We start from the raw sequence: 26,767 nt of genomic DNA on the forward strand, positions 1-26,767 counted from the left end.
TGCAAAATTTGCCTGGAAACATTGGGTATTGGTAAAAAATCCATGTTTATTGTTGGTGTTGCAATTAATATCATTATTTCGATATTATCTAGTTAGACGCTTACTATTCTTACTATTGCTGTTTTCACTCTCGTCTCTGAAGATGATGACAATGATAATTTTTTTCTAAAAAGGTCGCACTACGCATGGAAATATTGGGAAATGGACCATTTAATTCCAGATTTTGGTTTTTAACGTGGTCTTTTTCCAACCACTTTCTTTGATTTTCGTTTATTTTAATTGTTAAGGTGGTAAATATGTTATCATCGGAATTGCTACTGAACTCCATATGTAAGCCTGATTGGGGAGATAAGTAAGCAACTAAATGAGATGCAAAAATGATATTTGATTATAAATGTGCGGTTTAGAAATCCACACTTCATTGTCACATTGGCATTGCTCCACTTCAAATATGTCAGAAAAGCAATTCTGTGGAATTTTCACTTGGGACTGATAAAAAGAAACTTGACTTGGCTCTGATAAACCTTTATTTTCAAAATTTCACACTAAACAATAGTTAACTTAAAAGAAATAGCAACGTATAAACAGTATGTTGTATGTACATGTGCTTGAATATGTAAATTCCATTGCATGACTTTTTAACAAGTAGGCCTACGCAAATGCTTATTTTACCTTGGAACAACGCTAGACCAAAATGGCATATAGAAATATGTTTTTTTTCCACAAATCAACTCCAACAGTTTTAATATTCAAAATTCCACGTAGCTAATAGTCTCTAACTCTGCTCCTGAGTAGGTAGGGCTCCTTCAAATATAGGTCCACTTCCGGATTAAGTTTGTGGATTACAAATTCCAAATCACATGGCATATATCTACAAATTGAACTTACTTGTGTCGTCAAGTATGGTAATCTCAAACTACGACAACTTAACTCTACAGAGCGTTCTATCTTTTGAATTTTCTAATTTCTACAAACTACTGAAATGCGTTAAAATTTTATAAGAGTCGTACCTTAGAAAAAGATTATTTCCAGCGTTTAAATGTTAGATGTTAAATGCTACAGCAAAGTGCAAAACAGTTCTCTTACCCTACATCCGTTCTGTTCCGCAACCATCTTTACTTGCAGTTACAATATCACAAAAGACTACTGAATATTAACTATAAATAACAACAAAATAAGTCTCGTCTTCTTGGGGTGCTGTGTTTTAATTTCGTAGAGTTTAACATGCACCGCGGACTCTGTGGTTACAATATTAAATAGAAAAGTCTTTAACGACTGTCAAAAATATCAGTGGATATTATATCACACCTAACAAGTTTGGTACATACCACAACTTAAAAACCGTGAATCAAATGACAGGCTATAGAGCTAAACGAATGTGTGTGCGTGTGTGTGTGTGCGCGTGTGTGTGTGTGTGTGTGCGTGGCTGTTGGAGGGGAGGGGGAGGGCAGATCTTTTTTCTTATTGAGAGGTACCAAAACACGCCGTCCCACATGAGATGATGGTGGCAGAACGCCGTACTTTTAATGTCATTACCCGAGGCATGTCATATGTTCGCAGTATGATTGCCCAGGAGTCACTTCAATCTACACACAATCAGAAAGAATTATACTTTCTTCCATGCGCTTCAAGCCAAGGTGTCACTTTTGACCGGCGCTCATTTCCAAATAGCTGAAGGGATTTTTTAAATTATAAAATCAATACATTTGATCAATGTAAATGATGTTCATGTTTCGGTTGGATTAGCGTTGGTTACCATCGGTATTATTAACCACAGATAATAATAATCATGTTATAGGCAGATAATGGAGTGGAAATCTACGTGAGTGGAAAAGAGAAAACAACAAAATTTAGTTGTCTATGAAAACAACCACTTGTTGCGCCAGTGCAGTAAGTTGAAGGTACCGTTAACATGAATCTTCAAAGAAGATATCAGTGTGAAGTACGTATTTCAGAAGGAAATCCCCCGCCCCCTTAAAACAAATTGTTTTTGTAATAAACTAACATGCATTTTTCATAAACACAACATCTTAATACTGCTTATAATTGGCAAGAAAGCTTCACTGAAAGAAGCCGACTAATAGATATCGTTTCCAACACCTTAAGTAATTAACACAGATATACGGGTTTCCGTTCTCATTCAATTAATACATAGCCTTACTAATTAAGTATTAGTTGAAAATGATTTCATATGAAAAGAAGTGAAAGCCGAAAAAAAGTCTTTCGACATCGCATATAAGATAAGGTTATAAGTGTTTACACGAAAACATGAATTTAGATATAAAGAATACGGATAGCCCCACAGGTGGGATTTGTTGATGTGTAATTTGCAATGCACGGTTTTTGATATTTCTGCTAATAAAATGCTACGTTTGTCCTATATGTACAAACAGAGTGGGTAAATATACAAAATATCAAATTGAATGGCCTTACATTAAGTATCGCGCAGCCCACTAAGTGCTGTGTGCTCAGGCATGCTCTGAGTGATTTTTCTGCCTTTTTGAAAGCCTAATTTATCAAAAGAATTACGGAAGCCGTGGTTTCCGGAGCTTTTCCCGAGCAAAACAGTTCAAACATTGGTAAGTTTGCTCTATATTATGCTAAGATCAATGAACAACGGACTGTTGGTTGATTTTAAACCTAAGCTTGATTTTTTTTCAATTTATAGCAGCTGTCGATTCTCCTTGAGCAATCTTACTTCTCATAACAAACCAGAGAAGAGTCATGCGTTCATTTAATGCTGCAATTATTACCTAATAGCTCCCTAACGGTGATGCAACGCCATGAGAACATTTTAAGCCGCCCATCTCCTCAACGAAACAAGCTGCAGTTAAAGGTTGCATTATTTTGAAACTGTCGTCATTTGGTTTGAATCGCATTCACATATTTCATCATTTGAGCAATTTGTCCAAGAGGCGATTATTCCCACTAGGACTACGTTAAGGGCCATGGTACCTGCACCAACCGACCCCTAGAGATATTGATGTATCACGATATTTGAGTCCATACTTTGACGCCTGCGAAAAGATGATTAACCACATTTTCTCTATATATAATTCAATCAAGATGCATACAAATACTATAGTTTGCGGTTATATTCAATCTAGTCTTACGTCTCACAGGGCTGTGGTAATCATTTTATCACGAAGCCCCTAACGCCATGCATGCTTCTAACGGTTTGCTCATGAGCAAAATTAGGACAACAAATAGTGAAGTTGGAAAATGTTGGTCCCAGCGACTGGTATCAAGCTAAAACCCGCCAAACAACATCCCTTTAATTGATGGGTCCTAGTTTCAAGACGCTTGATTTTGACGTCGCTTTTTATGATCATGTAATTTCCACGTGGATATCTGTTCCCCTCAACACGTGACCACGGCTTCCTTGACGACTGTTCTGTCGAAGCTCGCGTAAGCTGGTGTTACTATTTTGTCGCACTGTCCCTGGTCGAGAATTACTGGTGTTATAGTTTGACTTTATCACAGGCGCGTCGATCATGTGAGTGCTATTTTGGCGCGCAACTTTCTGCAGGGAATTCCCACTACTTTTCCTGTTGATCCCTTGTTGACCACTTTTGGAATTTTCTTGTTTTCGCTCCACCAAACCCTGCAACGCCTCTCTCTCGTAATTATGTAAGGACATGATGAGCCGGTGGCTACAGGTGCTCATGGTCACCTTGCGGAGCTGTAAAGAAAGAAAAAAACTTCGCTGAACTTTTATTAGGGACAAATACACGAAGATCACATTTACAACATCATTCGATACGTTCAGTTTCGAGCGGTCTTGTTTGGCTGTAATTAAAATGTCTTCTACAAATATCTGTCTCAGAATGTAAATAGTCAATTGTAGGCTTATTCCCGTCAAGTTTGGTTTAAATTCTGTGTATATAATGGTACAATTTCATTTCAAAAATGTTAGTTAGAAAAACAATTGTGATTTGTTCTGCATGTTATGGTTATAAGATCTTCAATTCGTAAATTCATCACTATTTTCTACATTTAACCGCCAAGTTTCGTAGTTCTTATTACCTAACTCACAGGACGCCTGAATATCCATATTTTTCAGGTGTGCGACCAATTTGTAGTCAAGAAAAAGTAACAAACACACCAGTTTACAAAATAAGTGTGTGTGTGTGTGTGTGTGTGTGTGTGTGTAATTAAATCATTGTTATCAGTTCTTTCCGATCGTGTGTTACAATTGTAATGATTGCATGAAATACTACGTCAAGTGAAGTGACTTGACTACGTCAAGTATTTTAGTAGACCAGATTCGGTTCCTAAAGTCATAGGCATGACTTTTTATCTAACTTGCTTTTTTATCTACACCGAAAACGGAAGCAAAACTTTTTGCAAGTACTTGCTAACCGCATGTCCATGTCAATATTCCCTTTGTTAGACCACCTTCTGTATTCCACGAATAGCAACAAGTGCATTTAACTAATAAAAGAACGGATGTCGCCGGAGGTTTTCAAAGATCCTCATTATTATACGCACAAAAACCTTTCTCACCCCATTGTATCGAGTCACTTTTTAAAATATTGAACTAAATATAGTTCAACCAATTGTTTTCACTGTGATTTAAACAAAATGTATCAGCAGTTCAATATGCCCAGTAACACGCAGGAGTATCCAGGATTATTTGAAGGGGGGTACGCGGAAGCAAAGTCGACGCCCCCCCCCTACCCCTTGGCGTGTGGTTCGGGGCGCGCTGAAGGGCCCAGAAAAAATTTGGTATTTTAGAGGGCGAACGGTGCCATTTATAACTGTTTATAACTGTGATTCAAGTACTCACAATTCTGATTTCAAGAGGGGACTATTGGTGTGATTTTTTTCAGAAATCGAAGGGGGGGTCAGAACCCCCCTGACAACCCCCCGAAATCCGCCACTGTCTCGTGTAGCTTTGAAAATGTTGATCAAAGGATGAAATATACGACTGCGTTTGACTGTGTGTGGTAGGTGGAGGATGCACCCAAGCAAACAATCATGGCGTGGCGGAGGGTGACTGTGGAAAACGCCGAACTGATCGGACGCCATATCGATCATGGATATAATAGATTTCCAACGGATATAAGATGACAGATGTCGCTATTTTCTGGTGTAGGACAAGGGACAAATAAGAGAGGAAGAAAGAAAGAGAGACAGAGAGATAAGAGGGTGGGTGACAGACAGTCGGACATACAGGCATACCTTTCTTTCCTGCCTAATCTTGAGCATCTTAATGGTATAGCCAATAACGACCATCAGGATTAGGCTGACTCCAACACCAAGAATCACACCGCCGGCAATAACAGCTCTGCAAAAACAACAGCATCAAGTCATCTTAAGATCTGACCGTAGAATCGGTTTTGATCATTTGAAGGGAAGCCTGCTTTACAATATTCATTTAGATGTTTTGTGTAAAATTAAAGACCAAGGGGCCATTAACAAAAGATGATCCGAGTACTGACTGATTCGCCGACTAAATATGGCCGACCCCTCTCCACGATGGTCTCCGCGCCTCCACACGCGCCGTCGATGCTGGGGCCTAGCAATTAATCCTCGGGACCGAGATTTAATCCGTTTAATGGCGCTTTGAAGGCGGGGTGACCATCGGGAATCAGCGGCATCGCTTTTGAAGAGGGATCGGCCATATTTAGTCGTAGGATCAGTTAGTACTCGGATCATCTACTCTGAACGGCCCCCAAAACAACTATATATTGGCAGCCTTGTCACTTGATGACAATGGAACCTAAAGATATTATTTAAGATAAAATAAGGGTTTATTCAGCCATTAATTTACATATTTAAAATTCACATACAACGGACATTAGTTACGACATGGTTGCTAAAAATCTATTTTTGTCGTTAAAATGGGAAACAACAGATGGCTAAAAACTTAAAAACCTTTTGGATCCTTTACAAGTTAAAAGTCTACAGTTTCTCAGAAAGAAATTAAAAAGATCATGTGCAGGGTGGGTACAGTCAACTATTTTTTTCTGTTTTTGCTTCTAATCCATCTGCGAGGTGGCACTTATAGAGGGGAGATTAAGACCAATGATTTGACTACACGTATTAGACGGTGCTTATCACCGTAAGCATAGCTCGATAGTCGAATGTCTTTATTTTTTCTATGTTGGCTTTATATAAACAGAAAAAACATATCTAAGGATGTCAACTTGATAAGTCTCTCGTGTATCTGTCACGTTGGTATGAATTTAGATTTTGATGCGTTATTATTATTATTATTATTATTATTATTATTATTATTATCAACCGGATTTGCGTGTTTTAAAGGGCTATTACAGTAAATCGGATTTTTATTAACTGCGATTTGTATTTTATACAAGTGAATATCTTTGGAGAGCTTAGGTTGCAACTATACTTCAAATGACTATCACTTTATCTTGGCAGACTTTGTAATATTATGTAATAAATGATATTGTCAAAACGATAAAGTAGTGCCCAAGGTAACAAGTGTATAAACACTGTTGTACTTATACTTTAACCTGTACAATATCGTCACGTAATGAATAATCAGATTTGTCAGCCATCTTTGTTAAAACATGGTTGTCATGACATTTCATCCGGTCTTACTCATTCAAAATGTAAAGAAATTAACCGTCGACTCTTATCATGTTGGCATTGAATGTTATTATCACCAAACCTTTGTTATTATTGTTATTCCTTGTTAGCACTTCAGGCCATAATGGGACACACTGTACAGTACTTTTTCTTCATAACAATGCTTCAGGAAGATTCATCACGAGATGTGACGGATGGCAATTATGTTCGAGAACACACACGCACACACACACACACACACACACACACACTGGTATTGCCTCCATGCTTTCCGCGAAAATTCATCAACATGACAGACGCTATTAACGTTGGCGCACCTCAGGGAATTCCATTCTTAGAAACCCTGTGAGTTGGCATTATTTCCCATCTCAGCTGGGTGAATGTAAAGTTATCAAGTTGCAATGGCTGTATAGTGAGGAATTTGGTTATCTGGGCCGCCATTAGAGCCATGGTAATGCTATTACACTGTGCTGTAACGTTTTCCCACATTAAAAACCGAAGAGCTCCGTTGATGACATGTCTGGATCTTAAGTGTCTTTAGAGCGTTTTTTTCGTCACATTAGGAAGTCATTTATTTAATGGCGTATTTCTCCCAAAATGGTCGATTTCTCTCATTAGACTTAGTCGATCCAGAGGTAATGGTGCGGTGGGTGGTGATTCAGCTGACATAAAATATAGTGATTCTTTCTTTGTGCCTCGTGTACAAAGTCAGTTTAATGTCGCCATGTCTACAGTCAAACAATCTTTGTTGTGAGCGTTACTTGTTGGATGTATCCACCGTTTTTATGCCAATACCCCCCCCCCTGCCCATCTGCAGTTTTAGTCTCCAAGAACATAGCGAATTATTGAAGGCAAAGACAAACTGATTTATTTACGAAGAATAAACGTAGCTCCTTTTACCCAAATAAAGTGGCTGCCAGAAAAAAAGTTGGAAATGCACATTACATTATTACAGGTTTAGGTTTAAACGATTGAGCATTCTTCTACTGATAAGAACCCTTTGGCACTTCGGCATTTGGGCCCTTTTCAGATATCGACCATTGTTTCAGTGATTATGTTTTCAAAAAGAAATTATTTTTGTAGAAAAGATACTGCAATACACCGATTTCAGAATGTCCGAAAATATACTATAGACAGATTAGTATTATCGGCAGCTCACAGAAATGTGTCAATATTTTGAGAAGACTTCCACTGCATTGAAGTCCCGTACACCCCAAAAAGAACTCACATGCCACGGGAGAAAATGTTCGAAAAAAACTGGTAAACCATAAATCTGAAAGTTCTTATCTAGTCTCGGCACGGCGAGAGACGCTATCGCGGTTATAATGACTACTTGGCAGAACTGTAGAGACTGGGTTTATCATCTTGAAAGGATATTTTATCCCGTAATCACCCCATGCCTGATGGCAATCTAAATCAAGTGCTGAAAAAAAGAAAAAAAAAAAAAAACAACGTGGGCTGATTTTATACGGTTTTGATTCTGGTTTTATCTGGTGAAAGATGAATATATTTTGACTCTAGTTTGGTAGGATTCACGCAGTCTTAAATTCGATCAATACATTTTCGAATAAACCAAAAAAGGAAATATATAAGCAAACACACACACCCCCTCAAAATATACACGTTTATCATTTATCATTACATACTAAACATACATGTATAGATACTGTAGTCTAACAATGAAAACGACTAAAAGGCGATACAGTAACTGCCACTATTCATATGTAGACGATAACTGTAACCCACCCTTTGATGAAAGTTATATACTAAGCCAACGTGGAAATTGAAAGAAGCATGTAATAGTTCAGTGCATAGTCGCTTATTATTTCACCACCTGTTGCACTGATATACGTTGCCATGAACAAATAGAACCGTTTTGGTGCTTAAATTCTAGATCCTAACATTATGTCGCCTAAGCGCGTTTCACAAAAGTTTTTAAAGACAGCCTACCTCACTTTCCTTTCTCGTAATAAAACTAAGCCCAAACACCAAAATTTTAGCCTGCTGTAAGCCAATCTAAAATTTATCAGCCCATTGAATCAAAAGCACCCAGGAGACGATACAATATTAAATCAAACAGAAACACCTTGTATAAGTTGTTCGGTGTCAGAGGGATTCATGGATCATGTTCGTTTTAAGTCTTTTCCTAGAATTTTATCTCAATATAGGGTTTTGTACTTGTCACACAACATTCTAGAGCGCACTGATATAACATTTGGCGCTTCAGTGATACAGCGTGTCCAGGTGCAGTGAGTCACGATAAAGTAGCCGACTTAAACGCCTTCATCTGGAACCAAGCCTACGGCAAACCTTAGCTGACGTCGTGATTTTGATTGCCGATGGCTGTTCTGGATTCCCAGATGCTTACACTCTATACAGTTGTTATCAACATTGTAATTGCACGCACGCTTGTTATTATTCTCTAGGTCAATACCACAAATGGAATTCATAAGTAACAGTTGTCAAAAATCAAATAACACATCACTTAAGGAAATTCATCATTGTTGAAACTGGGTTAACAGCATATGAAAACTATGAGTAGGCCTATTTCAAGGATATGCAAATAACACTTTTCGAACAGACATAATCTTTCACAATCTTGCCCCCTTCACACGCAGACAGAGAAGGACATTTAGATATGTAACCGAAGTTCGAAATCAATTGGTCATTCAACATTGCTGTTGATGTGTTTAAATGAAATATGGATGAATGTAAATTATTTGTATTTTTTCTGTCTTGATAACTAAATGAAGATAACAGTAGATATAAGAAAGGTTACCGTAAGTAACAACTAGGTAATAACTAAATGTGGTTAACATTAGATAACATTAGATCGTGTGTTACAATTGTAATGATTGCATGAAATACTACGTCAAGTGAAGTGACTTGACTACGTCAAGTATTTTAGTAGACCAGATTCGGTTCCTAAAGTCATAGGCATGACTTTTTATCTAACTTGCTTTTTTATCTACACCGAAAACGGAAGCAAAACTTTTTGCAAGTACTTGCTAACCGCATGTCCATGTCAATATTCCCTTTGTTAGACCACCTTCTGTATTCCACGAATAGCAACAAGTGCATTTAACTAATAAAAGAACGGATGTCGCCGGATAAGAAAGGTAACCGTAAGTAACAACTAGGTAAAAACTAAATATAGGTAGCATTAGATAACGTAGGGTAGCGTAGGTAACGACAAAAATTCATGACACATCCATAGGTTATAACTAGCAGGACACAAACTGTGTCTCATTTCCAGTTAACCCCCAGCTTCTGCATCGTGCTGGTAACGAAACGTCAGTGAACACAACTTCTATAAATGGCGGCTAATGTGATGTAACTTAAGTATAACTTTTGGCCCAGAAGTGGGTCTCGGGCATTCAGGCATTCAGTGCATTACATCAGACGTTTCTAAGGTAACGTTTCGGTAATGCGTTTATGTCTTGCCTGTCATGGCTGGCTGATAAGCCGACAGCAGAATTGACAACTGACTTACTGACTTACATTAATAAGTGAAACAACGCCCAGCATCATTCACGCTCGGCGCACAGTTAATGAGCGCCTGGGGCATATCTACTTTCTTTTAATCGATATACCATTATCTAATAACATGTATCCTCGATTTCCTATTCATTTTGACAAACCCTAAGCAATTATGTCGTGAAATTTTAATTTTTGCGTGGAACATGTTCTATATGCTCTTCACGTCGTTATTGCATTTAAGGGTGCCATAATTACTTAACCTGGATAAATTAAGCAACCTTTTTATCTTTATAAATACGAATTAAAAAGAGCTCCCATGTGATCGCCAATACAGGTACGTTTTTCGGTCGTCCACACTTGCTTTTGACCCTGGGTCCGTAACACAAGTATATTAAATCCTGTAAACACGTGGGAAAAACTATCATTAAATTTTCACGCGCAAGGTCATTTAAACCAGAACAGGTACATGTATCATTATATAGCTATTAAGAATTTTACTTAAATGGGTTGAATGGCTTCCTAAACCTTGTTTATAAGGTGAGCATGTATGTTGTGTCGCTGCGTCATCAAATTTATCCACAAGTCTACTATTCACAAACTGAATCAGCACGTGTCATTGGCCTCTTGAAACAATCCTAGCCAAAGGAAACACCTAGTTATTTTTGAACATAAAAGAAAAATTCAGTTTCAGAGACCACAATTAGCTTCAATAAAAGAGGTAACGGAGCTAATGATTTCCACCGGGGAAAGCTAGGATTCGAGTTCGGTTTGGTAACCAAGGCAATGATATCAATCATAGAGAATGGCTCCCTCCAGGCGGAATGGACCTGCTTTCAACCGCACACGTTCTGAGCACCGTCAATGAGATACGCGCTAATGACCACAAAACAGAACTTTGTGCAGAGCAGAACTACAGTACACTTACTGCACCCATAAGCATAGTAGTCCTGGCGACGGTTTTGGCAAAAGTAGGGCTTATACAAAAACCAATGGATTAAAAATGCATCACCCCCGTATCTGTTGGAATAATATATTTTAAGGCAGTTCGCCAATCTCGAGGGAAAACAGTGCTTGTCATAAAGAGACAAGTCACAACGTTCACTCCGTCCAAATGTTATTTAACACTTCTCTGTCGTTTTCATGCACATTTATACATATTCTTTATAATTTATATACCGATCAGTCACTTTCTGTTATGGTGGAAATTAAGCATCATAAGTCTTTTCATAATTATTGTTAAACAGCAGAAACTCCACTCTTGCTCAGTTTATTTAATACAAAAATTGTCCAAAAATACTGATTCGGAAAAGCGCAAAACGTTTTATTTGGACTATTTTTCATGATCCAATTGTCAAAGAAAATTTAACACTAGTGACGCAAGAACGTTGACATCTCCAGTAGTAGCAATGGTTATAGAATATAAAATAGAATTATTATTTTCAGTGTGGACAGGTAGTTACAGATGTGATTCAGCCGTCAGTTCGAGAAAAATTGTAAAAAAGTTGTATTTGACTCGTTGAGAATCTGCCTATATGTTGGATTTCGAATGCAGTTTGTTTAGTCCATGAATTGTGAGCATGGATGTGTGCGTGTGGCAATAACTATACTGTATAGTATATGTACAGTTTTGAATAGTTACCTGTACAAATTTGTATTAATCACTTTTCTATAGTCCCTCATGTATAATTTTGTATTTTGGGAATAAAACAGTTGTTTAAAAACGTTGATATTACTTAACTGTAAATCAAAATAACAGCAACAGTCTCAGCCAGCAATATAACTGTGGTCTCGGGTGCTTTCAGTTAGCTCAGACATATTTGTCTAAGATGTCTCACAGCGCTCTTAGACATCAACAAACTCCATTAGCACGACAATGTAGGAGTCTTGACATAATTAACAGCAGAAACTGCATACTATAGACTATGGTTTGTGTTTCACCAAACCAAATCTTGCTGCATTTGTAACAGGAAAGATTCTATTTAAGAAACGACCAACAGCAGGGCAATAAAAAAGAAAACGAATACAATGCAACATATCATGTCAGAGAGTCTATATCATCAACAACAAACTCAGAGCCCAAAAGTCCACCATCAGCACATCATCGTGTGTCATACACTATAAGAAAAAGCTCACGCTCACCAATGACAGCCTACTTTTAATCCATGCCATACGTTCTGACGTCTTTAAAATTCCCAAAATAATATGAAAAACCCGGAAGCAACTAAATCGAAGAAATTACTACCACAAATTGCAGTCCCAAAAGGCTGACATGCAACAGCCAAGAAAGAGGTCGTAAGAGCTCTCTAACCACATGGCATTAATTATATCTTACCGACATTGATGTATTAATGCATGGTCAATTATTTTTCAGACACGGCCAGAGGTATATGTTGATAGGAATAATCGGATATGAAACGAAAACTTCATGAGTAATGGTAAACTGTGGGAGTGTGGTATTAAATTTTTAACTAAATACGCCTGTGGCATTTGCCTTTGTCTGTTAAGGGTAATGATGTCAGGGGTTTCAACTCATTAATTGCATTAATTGCTTAAATTCAAGGGAGGTCAGACACGAGGTTCCAACGGATACTCTCGGTTATTTTTCGGATGCCACCGGATAATTTCCGATGCTGTTGGAAAATGGCCTAGCCATGCTTCAATTTTTTCTTTCAAACTCCAAACTATCAGACGGGCGATAGATAAACAATTCTGACAAATTAGGGCCACGACTTCGCTTAGCAACACCGTTTTTGAAGACCCTCCCCTGATGGGACCCTAGGGATAGCAGGTACATTATCAATGACCAAATGAAAATGAACCATCGACTTTTTATGATCTCTTTCTTGATAAATGCCCTTGGCTATGCCACAGGGGGCAAAATGCCGAAAGAAATATCACGGGTTTTAAAGAGAGACCAACAATTTTTCACGGGTCGATATATTAATCTGCCCTATTCAACCACTGTGTTATCTATGTACCTGCTCACAGTGACCTCTATCGACCTGTTAAGACTCTCATGGTATCAGCGAGGGTATCTGTCGTTAAAGCTGAATATCAATTCTAACATGATGGTGAGGTGTACATATCGTAAATATTGAAACAAAATTAACGAAAAGCAGGCAAATTATTGGTGGAAGGCTTTCCATATCACAACGCAATTTTATCGCATTTCCGACACCTGCCAATGTCAGAGATATCAGTGTTTGATTAATTTGCCTTGAAATCCTATACGGTGTATTGTTTTTCAGACTCCTCCTGTAAATAACACGTAAAATATAATTTGTCTATATGATCACCGTTTACCAACTTTAATGCCGTCATCATTGATGTCTTTGGTTCCAAGCACCCGTATCATTTACACAGTGACACAGTCAATAACAAATTTTCCTAATTATTTTGTTGCAGTGAAATAAATTAAGGGCCGGTTTCATAAGTTACTTCAGCAGGAAATTGATGATTAAATATAATTCGATATATTGGATACAGAATTCCATACGTAGGCTATATATGTCAGCTTCATCCACGTCTGAAGTAAACAACTGGAGAGTGACGTCAAAAAAACAACACTTTCTTTCATTCTTCTGATGTAACATTTTCTTATGAAGGTTCCATACGTTAGAGGGTCCCATTAGGTACTTTCGTTACTATACCCATAAAAGCCCTTTTGCAGATATGCGTAAAACGTTTATTTTATTAAGCGTGGTTCGCTAAGCAGCCCATTCCCGTGACTCGTGACTTTTTATTCTTCGCCCTTATTTACTGGGATTTGAGATTTGATGACATTTATTTCCCGTGAACTGTGCTCACAACGCCCCTGGTACCCTTACTTTATATCTTATCCAGATGCCATTAAATGGTACTTATATTTATCTGGTCTAACAAAAGCACTCCTAAACAAAATTAAACCTGACTGGCCTGATTTTAACCCTACCTAATTCTGTGTGAGTATTTAAACCAGATTCATCGAACTCACACGGCATAAATTACCCCTTTTTTAATTTCACTTTCACGTTTTTCCGGATCTACTATTAAAAGAGCCACATTCACATGTCATAATATGTTTTCAAAGGATTTGAAGCATTTAGCTAATTATGTTTGTGCACATAAAACGCAGAGAAATCAGTTCATTTCGGACTAGTTGTAGGCCAATTCAAAAACAAAAGCAAAAAAAAATATAATAAAACTATTGTACCGGGTTAACTTATTAACACAGCTGCATTTGTATCTATGAGAATCTACAATTGTGTCAATTGAACAGCAGATCTATCAAAGTCAGCATAGCCGATATTGTTAGCTATAAATCATGAGGCATCTTTCAGTGTAAAAACAAATACAGCAGATGGTTCTGTTGCCACTTGTTATTTGTAATATGTGTTATGATGGCATCTGGTATAACTGGGTCATCTCCACCTTAAAAAAATCAATACAAGTGAAATTTGTCATTACACTGAATCATCCCAGTTCAGTGTTCATCACAATTCAGTCAAAATAGCGGTAAGAATGAGCCACCGAAATTACATTTACTATGATTTAGAGACTGCAAGCTGTATTATCAGAACAGTTTTTGAAATTATTTCGTACACAGCATAAAATGCCGTATGTATAAATGTAGGCCTACATGTAAACGCGTACATCCAATTTAGAAAATGTGTACACAACCACCAGGAGTGCGCATGCACCAATAAATCAACAACTATACAAACGCAGAAAGTATAAAAAGAGTTTAATCAAATATCCCGTATGGAATCGTTGCGAATGTTGTCCTCATAAATCGTATTTGTTGTTGTCAAGCATTAACAGAACATTGACCCTTGGATGTTCCCCTTCGGCCGCCGCTTGTTTTCTTCTACCCTCTAAAACAAATCAATCCCCTTTACGCAGGTCAGCCGACTTAAAGAGTGAATCACAGAACAGTACTCAGGCGAGAATCAATGGTTCATTTATGCCACTCACTGACTGAGAATTTTCGCCGCAGTCTTGCGCACGGCCTCTTACGTCGGTTAGTTTTCTAATAGTTAATGGTTGTCGAGCGTTCATAAGCCATAGCGAAAACAATTGAATAAATTGAATAAAAATTGGCAACTGAGTAGAAATTGAATTACTATAAGTTAGAAATGTGTTGAATTAGATAACAGAATTGAACCATGGCATGTTTATGTGGTTAATTCGGAGTTGTCAGGTCATCGAGAGCGTGTTCGGGGACCCTAGATACGAGAGAACAGTTCAGCCAACAATTGAAGTTGAAGATCAGCAGATAACAAAACCCACTTGCTTCATTGGTGAAGCGTGAACAGCACATTATTGAACTCCTAGAAGTTTAACCAGAGCTCATTGCGAAGCTATTTGTCATAATTACAATCCTAAAATAAACTTTCATTGGGTGGGCTTAACACGTTTTTCGAAATATTTAACAATCAATTCTTGCATGGTCATTTGTTTTACATGCAGTTACAAATGGTGACTTTGCAATTAGGAATATTTGATCAACGTTGGTTTTCAAAATAATGATTTGCTTTGAAGATGACTTGTGCAACAGTGACAGTATCGTTTCTGTTACTGTTCGAAAATCTGTTTTAACATGATGCATCTTTTCTTAACAATTTGCTCATGCTCCCAATTTTCATATATGTGGCATCCATTTTAATCTAATACAAAATTGAGTATAGCTCACATGTAAGACAAATCAATAACAATGTAAAATTACTTCCTCCATGTAATACTTGCTTTGATGGTTTTAAGACAATATAAATATGAGAACATTCTCAGTAGCAGATATTGCAAAACCGGAGTCATATACATGTATCTGAGTGCACAGGGATATTCATTTCCCAGGACGGACGCACACTTGGCATCCAGATAAGTTACATTTAAAACTTGGGGAGACCATTGCCAAGATTGAATCTCTTGAAACCTGCCAATAAATGCCAAATGAATACAATGATTCCTAAGTAAATCCAATTTCCTTTAGCGTAAAACACCCAACTTTACCCCAGCCGTTATCTTATGGAAGCTTTTGGTTCTAATTGTCTATTTTACTATTTGCAGGAACAAAGTACATATCCGCAAATTATTTTCATTGAAACCACAGTACAATTTCAAGTAACAATTGCGGTTGATTCTTACCAAGACAGAAAGGTTGCTTCACATTATTTTTAAGTCCCTTATAAAGACAAATTAAGCCTATATGCAAGTTCTTGCACAGCGTCTACTCTCCTGTATTGATTCATCTCCGGCATTTCCGAGCAAGCGTTATCAAAACATACCAAGGTAATTTCTTTGTGAATACAATGATCCCACCCCCAGCAGTCTTAACGAAGTAACACAATAATTATCTTACTTTTCTTACTACATTTTTGTATTATTAAGTAAATGAACGATAACAAACTAACCTGTGAAAACGCGTAATCCATGTAAAGTTATGTTTGAAGTATTCACCCGGCTCTTTACAATGGTGCTAAGCCAAAGGACCTCGGGTCAAATAATAATAATATGGATCTCTGTTATAATGGACGCACTGCTAACACAATTATTATCCTCTTAATTTCCGAATCAAATTCAGATCATCCAATAAGTTAAAGACTGCTACCAACTTCAGTTCCCAATTTTGCACATAGAGAAATACCGTGCATATAAAGAAATGATTGCGTGATTGCTTTAGACTAAACAATTGTTGAGGGAACTACCAGTGGTTTTCTGTTAGACAATTTTGACATGTAGCAATTTTTTCAGGTTTTAACGGTAAAAATTAGATCATATTTTAATTGGTATATTTCATAAGAACTCCGGCATTGTCGCTGAATTGCCGCGCCAACCTTTCAGCGCCCAAAGTGGCAGGGTATAACAGAGAAATCCCTGCGATAAATCTTCTGTTGAAGTACTAGTAACCTAATCTGTTGGTTATATCTCAACGGCGGGGAACGTCCATCGAGAAATAAGTCTTTGCATTGTAAATTATTCCAAGGTTGCGAGTTTGGAGTCTCCAAGGCTTGAAATACAATGCAGTTCCCTCAAGGGTCTTAAGACTTGCAGAAAATCGAGATTTGCTTAATAATCACGTTACTTGGTATTGTTAATTGCCTCAACTAATAATGGTCTACGGCAAATTAATCATTCTTTCATATAAACGCCAGTCTGTAGTGTTTATGATGTAAGTCTAGCAATTTCCATAATGGTTTGTAGAGATTTGGGAAAACAGGAAACCTCAGCATTAATTTCCGCTATTGCCTTGCTGCATGTGGTCCACCCGTCACGTTACCAAGCCATCAGGATATTGGAGAACGGCTGCAAATCTTTCTGATAATTCATATACCCTGGTTATCTGTCAGAAATTGTTATTCAACATATCGACAGACTTTTATTCAGTCACCTATGACTAGAGCATTAAGACGTGCTGACGTTTAATAAGGTATGGCTTAGGAATAAGCACGTTCTGAAGGCTGCTCTGATTAAACGTCTGCTCAAACTAGGGAGATTTCCAAGTTGTCACTATGGTTAAGTCGTATTTTAACTGTCACACGATGTTGGTTTATTCCGATGTGAAACTCTGATGCTCAGACGCTGTTCAGACGCAACAATATCATCCTTGTACTTTTAATGGCGCAGTTAAATTCAGAATTGTCCACACAGCTTTGTGAAAAATACAAAACACAAGACTTATTGAAAGGCACAAAATGTTTGAAACCAGTTGTGTAGAAATCTTATGGTTCATTATTCACTAAACGAATTAATTGTTGGCGTGACTGTAATGATTCCGTTCATTCCGTATAAATTGCAAAGTGGCCATATTTCATACGCCTACTGGTTTCAGGTTCTTGATAATAAATCGAATGAATATTTCGACATAGCTTGATTTATAAGGGAAAAGGTCAAGGTAGATCTCAAAAAGCGATAAACCTACTTGACTCTCCAGGGCAGTATGATTCAATTCCAAAGGAAATAAACCTACAACTAAATCTTGGGTAAATAACCTTCAGAAGAGATATCAATTTGTTGGCTAAATTAGTTTTCCAGGAGCGTAATAAAGAAAACAAATATGGGATTCATTGTGCCACAGTAACTTTCTACTTTTCCGTTGTGTTTTCTTTATGCGTTCAAATTGAATTATTTGATAACAGGGTCTGAATAGACTGCATCGCGATCTTGCAAATATTAGGTAACTATAAAAGCGCTCAAGTCATAAGATGATAGTGCAGTTCAATCTTTGATACTGTCCACACGGACGCTTCGACCCCCATCCATTACAAAACAAATCGGCCTGCACCACTACCCTCCAGAAAAAGGGGGATTATTACCCCAGGGCAGCCCACGGAGAATGCATGATTTGCATACCTCAGACTTTGCATCAGGAGAGTATGTGATGTTGGCTCTGTTAAATAAAAGAACATAGTGAAGGCATGATCAAATTCATGGACAAATTTAAGTAAAAAAATTAAAAAAACTTGCTTTCTTTGCCTTTAAATTGTGTGACGTTGTGGTAAATATTTCATTCATTAATTAGCTGCATGGGCACGCAATGTAAATAATATTTATACACAGCGTGTGTTAACATTATAAATGGAGGCTGTTTGCTTCTCTAATATAAAGTGATTCTTATTTTTCTTGGTGGCGTTTTGTACGTTCTCGCACGCTGGCAAGGATTTTGCATGCCGTTATCTACGTAAACTGGAAATAACAGTACATGTAGCACTACAATATAACAGAATTCGCGGCAGCATTGGTTCTTCTACAATACCAGTGGGTAAATACTGAACCGACACAATAGTCATATTTTCAAAGGCCTGTTGTTACAGAGTCAATGATTAATTAGTATGAGTTAGTTGAAAGCTATCATGAAATGTTAACGGTCTCATTAATGTATAGTGGTGTTTATAGCTTAAAATAGATGTCATGAAAAAGAAGAAATAGCCTGGAATTGACTTATTTATGAAGAAGCATAAGACTAGAGAAATACTCTCACAGTTGTCTCTCTCTCTCTTTGTTAAATTGTTTCCTTCTCTGTGGAGCGCCATGAACAGTGTGCTTTTCATTCTATCATACATATGAATGGTGAATTTGCTGAAATGACAACGTCAACTCATATTTCCAACAGAAAGAAATCAACATAATCACGACGCCTACGCGAAAACAAGAGTTTGCAAGGTGCTAATTGTAATAACATATGTGGGTTATATGCAGGAAGTCAATGAGCGCCAGTCATACAATGATCCCCAAGAAGGATTTTTCGTATAAAAAGCGTGTGCACATCTCTTTATATATGCTTACTTTCAGACATTTCGAAAAGTTCTTAATGGATCTCGATAGATACACTTTATATATGATACCCCCATTTGACATTTTAATGCTAGCAATGTAAAACACATTATTGCCAGTTTCCTTGGAGACGGCATGTTTTCATTGACTCCTTGGTACTTAGTAGGCTCAGAATCAGTAGACAACATTAGTAATGTTACTTCATTGAGATAAACAAGTCAGCTTTCATGCAAAATATGACTTTTGATGCTATTTTTACGTGGATCTACGTTTACATGATATTGGAATTGTTTTTTAGCATGTGGTTTTCAATCAATGGTTATGTGTAGATAGAATTAGGTTTAGACTTCAGTGTCCCTGTCTGTACCAGATGGTACCTTTGCTCTATAGACGAGGCCACCACACTCGAGGCAAGCTGAGCAAACTTAACGTTTTTTTTTCCTAATCTCAAGTGTGTCCCGCCGAAGCATGCCAAGTTCTATAACATCACCCATCTTGAAAAAAAATACAAATTAACTTTCAGGCGTTCAGCAGCGATGCCAGTTCCAAGATCAAGAGTGCAGTAACGGAGAACGGATGGGAGAAAAAGCGCATTGGATGAAGTCCAGAAATGAGATCTTTTGGACGAAAATTGACGGCTTCTTTTCACTCTGGGTTTCAGAGCACGAGAAATACAACTGATGGTCATCTTTAACATGGGAATAGAAAACTGAATACAAGACGACAGGTCGATACACAAACGTTTTACACGCTCTGAAGCGTTTCTGTTAAGATGCAATCAAAGCCCCAGTCATAACATTATTCAAAACTCACATAAGCTTGCCATATGGCTTGAGACTGTATCCTGAACATTTTGCACATAATTATTCTAATACTTTGAAAAGAAGTCCATTCGTTGCTTAGATATTCATTGTAATTGCAGTATGCAGAGCAGCATTTCAAATATGACCAACATACAAAAAGGATATGTGAACATATTGGTCTCAGTTTCCACCAGTGACCTTTTCCAAGAATATACATACAATGTAAAAATCGTTAGATGGCCGGTTAATGGTGTAAAAAATCGCATTATACGACAATAGCCACGATCTGTGCTGTTTGTTGCTTGTCACACATTGCACTCTGGTGGAATTTTGAAAAACTTTTTTTTGCAATGATTAAATGGACAATTTCTGGTTAAATGGTATGACGCTAAGAAATTACCGTGTCTGTATAACGAAAAGACAAATAAAGTGAAATCCCTGATGCATGCAGCTATAAAACCGTTTAAAATCGCCAACCACAACCTGAATGCGGATATTCACCTGTACACGGAGGGGATATCTTTACTCCATTACAACAAAGATAACAACCGCCGCCTCTGAGTCTGCAAAAGGTACTTAATGTTCAGCATCTTCTGTATCTCAATTGCTGCCCTTTAAAGTTCACATGCCGTTTTCCTTACCCGCGTGCGTCTCTTGATTTCACGAAATACGGAAACGATTGAACCCGATCTCGTACCTTTTAATTATTTTTCATTATAAAATGAAATTACGGAGTATACGTGTGTGAACGCACATATACACTTAGGCATGATTTATACAATAAACAGGTACATAATGAATACATACACAAACCCAATTAATCAAGCAGGAAGAATAAGTATGCAATGAAATGTTAATAGATAATGGAAGAACGATCGAGTACTCACGCTTTATCTGGAATCCAGTCGGCACCATTGGAGGCAGTCAGGCCAATGGCAAGTATAACAGTACCAGCAATCAGGTTTGTCATGGCCAAACAAAGGCAACATCCCAAATTACAGCATGCCTTACACGGGACCTTCTTTTTACGTTGAGCACTGTTGCCATTGTTGGTGTTGTTTTCGGTGCTCAATTGTCTGGCATGCCTGTCCACCAAACCGTCGCGAATTATAAACATTGCGACCTGCAGCCCACTTAGGCAAATTAAAGAAATAAAGAAGCCAAAGAAGCAGGAAGTATTCTTGCGCTGTGTGCTTCCCGGAGGATAAAATTCCTGCAGAAAGTGAATCTCCAATTGAATATTGATATGGTTACGAGCTCGCTTTCGAGACTCTAATTACGATGGTATACCATATCTAAAGGTCAGAGAAATATGCACAAAGAAGCATTCAGTAAATAGTTCTTGGTTTCGTTCCTTCCGTGTTGAGCAGCGGAAGGTCTTAAATTCTAAACCTGCAAGGTGCGCGAAGGATTGCCTTCAACTTCCACGTTCTCAGATTCAGCCAGTGACATGTCATAGCAAGTTTCTTGAGCGATTTGCCGCGATCAACTGAAGTAAGCAGCAAAAAGACCTTACTGTTCTATAGAAACTATCTGCAAAATTCTGCATTGTTCAAGGTTTTCCAATAAATCTCCCTAGGCTTCTTTAAAAGCATCTTTTGAGGTCAGAGTGTTGAATGCGAAGGCGGTCAATACAATGAAGACCTTCCTGGATTCTTAATCGTTCGAAACGAAAGACCACATCTAACTACGTACAGTCGATCTTTCGCGCTAAATTGCATATAGGCTTATAGAACATATCGCTCGAGCACATAGCTGTCATCGACACCTGATTCAAATTCTGCCAATCAACAGGCTCTCTCTGGCTGCGTCGACTACAAGGCATAACAAGCCTGTCATGATGTAAAAATACATCTTCTTGGATGACAGCTCCATGGCAGAGGGCACGCCATCGCCTTCGTAATCACTTCAGGTGGCAAAAAGTTTTGATTCAATGATAATGGCTTAAATGAGCCAGTTTGATGGAGAAATCCACGACTGGAGTCTCGTTTCTTCGTTAGAGCAGTAGCTAATTACTATCACAAGAAAATGTCGCTGATTGATGGCTGGTGCATGCATGAAGATGGAGGAAGAAGAACGTTGAGTAGCTTGTAAAACAAACTTCAACTGAATTCAATCATTCCACGTAGAATTTCCTTTAGTTTCAGCTTAAACAGCCTCAGCTTAAACAGATTCTGCTTAAACCACAGCATTTGTCCGAACACCACCCGCACATCTGAAAAGATTAATCATGGCCGTCAGGTAAAGCATTCCAATAAAGGAATTCCGTTATCTAAAGAATATGGAGCGGCGTGTTGAAAGTAAATTTTCATCAATAATCCTGAAGGGCGCTTTGATCTTATATTTCTAGGAAACTGTTGAAGATAATTAAACCATCTTTGGTTTGTACCAAGAAGTAGTATAAACCATGGTGAAGTAAAATTGGGTTTTCTCCATAATTCAGTTATTTTGAGTGCCTGTTTGACTTTGAATTTCGAATAATGTAATTCAGTTTAATAGACAGAGAAAGATGAAAGAAAAAGGTGTACAATGCAAAAGTAATAATGATTATTAAAATTCATAGAATAAATCCTACACATTTTATTTTGCAAGTGCACGTTTTTATTTCATTCAAACAAAGTGGACTTAGGTAAGTTAGGAAAATGAGAAGAAGACATTTTAATTATTGAATGGCACATAAAATCTATAAAGATGAAAGAGAAAAACAGAATAACCTACCGCAAAGTTGTTTAAGAAACGTTGTTTACTGTAAGTTTAAACTCCTCTTTCTGCGTCAAATTGAATATTTTGAACAAACCTACATGTAATATCGCTGAGTATCTGCAATATTACATGCGATACGGCTTTGTCGTTTCTATTCAGTCTACGTCATTTCCAAGGAAACCAAAAGTGGCTTTTGCCAAAAGCAAACATTATATCCTGAGAGAAATCTTTTCTTTGTTTTGAAGAAGGAAGTAAATGGATTGTTCTATACGTAGTTTGTTTTCGGCATATCGTTCTTTTCCTATTCACACGAATATTTAATAATCTTTCGAGCTGATGTTCGATTACTGCTTGAGAAATGAAGTCGCAGGTAAATCAATAGCGATATGTAATCAAACGCTTGGATATTTAATTCTCAATTTGCGCAAAGGAAAACGCTGGCAGGTGGTTATAAAATATACATCTATAATATGTAGTTGTGTTAAGTAATAAGTGACAGATACTAAATATGTTTGAATCCCGCATAAGTTATGCAAGGACGAGCACACAGGTAAATGTATAGTTCTAAATCTGTCCATGATTTTTTTCAACAGCCAAATTATTGGGTAACATATATATATATCGCTCATTTATTTGCCTGGAAGTGAGCATAGAACTTCTGTATACATGACATCTGATCGACGGCAATTCATAGATCCGTCCTACTCCCGCCAGGCAGACGTTTTGAATCTGTTATTTCAACCGCGGGGGACCGATTTTTTGCTTGTGGAAAAAACCACCAGTTGTAATCCAACTAATCAGATAAGTGCTGCCTGCCAGAGAGCTACACATATGTCAGTTGATGATAAAGTATTTACCTGGAGGCAACCTTTGCCCTATGCTTTACCTCTGATGCCACGCCATCAAGGCGGCGTTACAGGTGTTAATGGCGTGTTCATTGCTTCTGCAGCAATGCTTTAGCTACCGTACCACGTTCGAAGAAATCTACAGGAAAAAGGGATATAACGAAATTTCATTTCGTGCTTGAAAATAATAGTATATATGACCTGGGCACCACGTTATCGACCGCCAAACGACAAATCTACCGTGAAGTCATGCTTTTGAGATCGTTTTGCCTTCACTTGGCTTGAACAAAGTGAAAAGTTTCGTGTTTATCAATGTCATTTTCACCTCGCTACAAAATATTCCTTGCGTCTAAGAAGCAATAGGATTAGTGAGATGTACTGTTAATTAACTGGTCTGGCACGTCTTTGGTCAAGTCTTTATTGCATCCGTACCTTGTCCCGATTCTCTGTCAAATTACTGTAAAATTGTGAAAAATGTGTTTCTTAACTTAATTCGTCTGTTACCATAATCCAGTTACGTGTTATGTTCGTAATCCTGAAAGACTGAAAGATTCGGATCTAATGTTATTTAAACAGTAGGGAATGTTGAATGAAATGACATCAGTGAATCTATAATGTAGTCTACCTGACATTTACTCTCTAAGGTCGTTTCTTTTATAACGTAGTTTCCAGTCCCCGACCAGTAGACCCAGATATTAATTAGAAGATCAACTCAGAGTGATAACTGAATTTCAATATTTTCTGTCTTATCTCAAATCGAGATACCCATTCCTTGGAGGCAACAAGGTTGATTAGCGGTATGCTTAATATTAATCCTGGGATTGTTGGTTGCGGTTTACAAGTGCGGAAAGAGTGAGTGCACAAACAGCCTTGGTTCCCACCATCATGTCGATAAATTTATCTTATTTTACCTCACTTCATGCCTGATTTTAAAACATTTTGAATAGGAAACTGCCTAATTTCTACTATCCCCGCGAAATGCGCATACAGCTTAAATGGCACGTTAACGATTAGGCACGGCGCCGTTCCTTCTCCCCTTCCAGAACTGGTGAGAGCAGAACGCTATAATACATGATCATCGATTCTAATAGACGCAGATATCATTTGGAAATAGGTATATTATCTACACCAAAGGGGCGACCTCACATGATAATATAGAATGCAGTTTCGTGCCTAAAGCTTATTAGATACACTGTATATCATATTTGTGATTGTGCAAACAGGACCGCCAGCATATTGGGAATTTCAAGCATCAAAAATAATAAGCATTAATATTATACAATATGGCCTATATTTCAACATATTGGGATAAGCGGGTAAATGCTTGTTCGGTGTATAGATTATACAAAAAACTTTGAGGAGAGAACACAATTATTAATGACCTACGAGTAGGTTGTACAAAGTACCCGTTTTTTTCATATACCTTAATTTGCAGAAATGGGTAAAGTTCTCTTTGGCTATCTGCTGTTTAGACCAAAACGGCATTTTATTACTTACATTCTAGTAATATGTATTTTCAATATTTTCTTCTCTTGCCACAACAACTAATAATATTGTACATTAAAATCATATGGGTATTGGTCTACGTATGGAAATTACTGGAATACTGTGATGTCAAAAAGAGATTCACTATACCAAAAATATAAACGATTTCTAGTTCAAACTAATACTACTCTTCCATTGCCCACATTGCGCTGAGCACGACCACACTTAAGCGGACTTCTTATTGATACTGTTAATACGCACGACCAGAGACGCCTTGCCTTTTCTTCCGTGAGCATGTTAATCCTCTGCAATCCAACAGAGCCCCGCTTGCTGCACTGAGTCTTCACGGTCTGTTGAAATATATGGGGATCCTGGCTTGATGCTGTAAGTACTTACACGAGGGCTTGGCTGGCTTTGTCACTTGGTTGGTTCACCATCGATTATCTGTGCTGAAGTCAAAAGCCCGAGACCGACAACCACTAACATCAGCGATTGTTTTTTTGTTTTCATCTATCTGCTGTTTTGCTGGCGTGCACGGATTGCGGTACGATTGCGTCAGAGAAAACTAAATCTGGTCAGCGCAATGTATACATCTCTTTGTCCATATTTGGGATATCTTATTACTTGGGATTAGTTGAGTTGAACCTTTTTTTGATGTATTGTTAGTTGAAAATAAACTTGTTTATTTAATCAAAGATGTATTTCCACTCGCATCGATCGAAAATAACCTTCATTTTTCCGACATATTATCGAGCTCCCCACTGTTTTCTCACACTATGTTCAGCTTGCTAGATGCCGCCGGTTCCTTTTCGCCAACATGTCTCTATAGCGTGGCACATGGGTCAATAAAATTAAGGAAAATCATGCAGATTTGTTTGTGTCGTAATCAAATTTACCCATATTGGAGGGTAGTTTTAAAAGCACTGGCGCGGACCACTCATCGCTTTAATATCTCTATCTTGCATACATACAGCTCAACAAGATACAAAGTGTGTTCAATATTCTAGGTCAAGACTTTGGGCATTGAACTTATTCCACTGTAAAGTGGAAAGAGAAACTTTTCTTATATAATATGCAAGCGTGAAAATGGAGTAGAGCAGAGTAAATAACAAAAGGAAATAGATTGGATACGTAATGGCGACTGACAATTTCATTATAAAATGGTATCATTTAGCAAATCGCCTCAAAGAGAGCCATATTTTTATTTCATTATTTCCTCTACGACAAATTGTCATATTTATCATCATATCCTCACGTTGTAGTTTGGTTGATTAACCCAGATGGGAATTTCCAGGGAGTCCATCCGTCTTCATAAGTTTTTCATATTTCATGTCCTGGTAGGTGGTATTTCTTTTAAAAACGTAAACCTGCTTTCTTGTTCCTGATTGATATTGATATTAATATAACAAGATCATAGGAATGACTTGAAAACACCTTATTTATTATATCTATAATTCTTGGATACAGTTGAAAAGTAACATGTTTGGTTGTCTTGTTCAATAGCTTGCAAAGAATTCCTCTGAATATGCCAATATAAAGAGTTTTAAAATCCAGAATGCCTTATTCTAAAGCACGTAAAACAAGGAGGCGTAAGGAATGTCAAATCCACATGTAATGCCATGGGAATATTCCCTTGCTTTCCAT

The 26,767-nt window shown here is 37.6% G+C and overlaps 1 protein-coding gene across 2 annotated transcripts; it reads right to left on the reverse strand.

Annotated features, from left to right (window-relative positions):
* Window positions 1-509: 509 nt before the first annotated feature.
* On the reverse strand, window positions 510-25,841 carry LOC106174806 (uncharacterized). 2 transcript variants are annotated; one of them, XM_087001448.1, is made up of 4 exons: window positions 25,402-25,841; window positions 20,978-22,305; window positions 5,185-5,290; window positions 510-3,682 (listed from the first exon to the last, which is right to left on the reverse strand). In XM_087001448.1, the coding sequence occupies exons 2-4, from the start codon at window positions 21,205-21,207 to the stop codon at window positions 3,329-3,331; spliced, it is 690 nt and encodes a 229-aa protein (XP_086857574.1). In that variant the 5' UTR covers window positions 21,208-22,305; window positions 25,402-25,841; the 3' UTR covers window positions 510-3,328. The 2 variants fall into 2 exon arrangements, with proteins under 2 accessions (XP_086857574.1, XP_013411952.1); XM_013556498.2 differs by lacking the exon at window positions 25,402-25,841 and adding an exon at window positions 23,651-23,897.
* Between the last annotated feature and the right edge of the window lie 926 nt (window positions 25,842-26,767).

The sequence above is a fragment of the Lingula anatina genome, chromosome 1 (assembly GCF_051362555.1).
Source record: "Lingula anatina isolate TDL-2025a chromosome 1, LinAna3.0, whole genome shotgun sequence".
Classification (NCBI taxonomy): domain Eukaryota; kingdom Metazoa; phylum Brachiopoda; class Lingulata; order Lingulida; family Lingulidae; genus Lingula; species Lingula anatina.

Coding starts and splice junctions, on each gene's coding strand:
- LOC106174806 (XM_087001448.1), bottom strand. CDS start 21,207: ATGTTTATAATTCGCGACGGTTTGGTGGACAGGCATGCCAGACAATTG. Junction 5,291..20,977: donor GACTGGATTCCAGATAAAGC/GTGAGTACTCGA, acceptor TTGTTTTTGCAG/AGCTGTTATTGCCGGCGGTG. Junction 3,683..5,184: donor AGATTAGGCAGGAAAGAAAG/GTATGCCTGTAT, acceptor CTTTCTTTACAG/CTCCGCAAGGTGACCATGAG.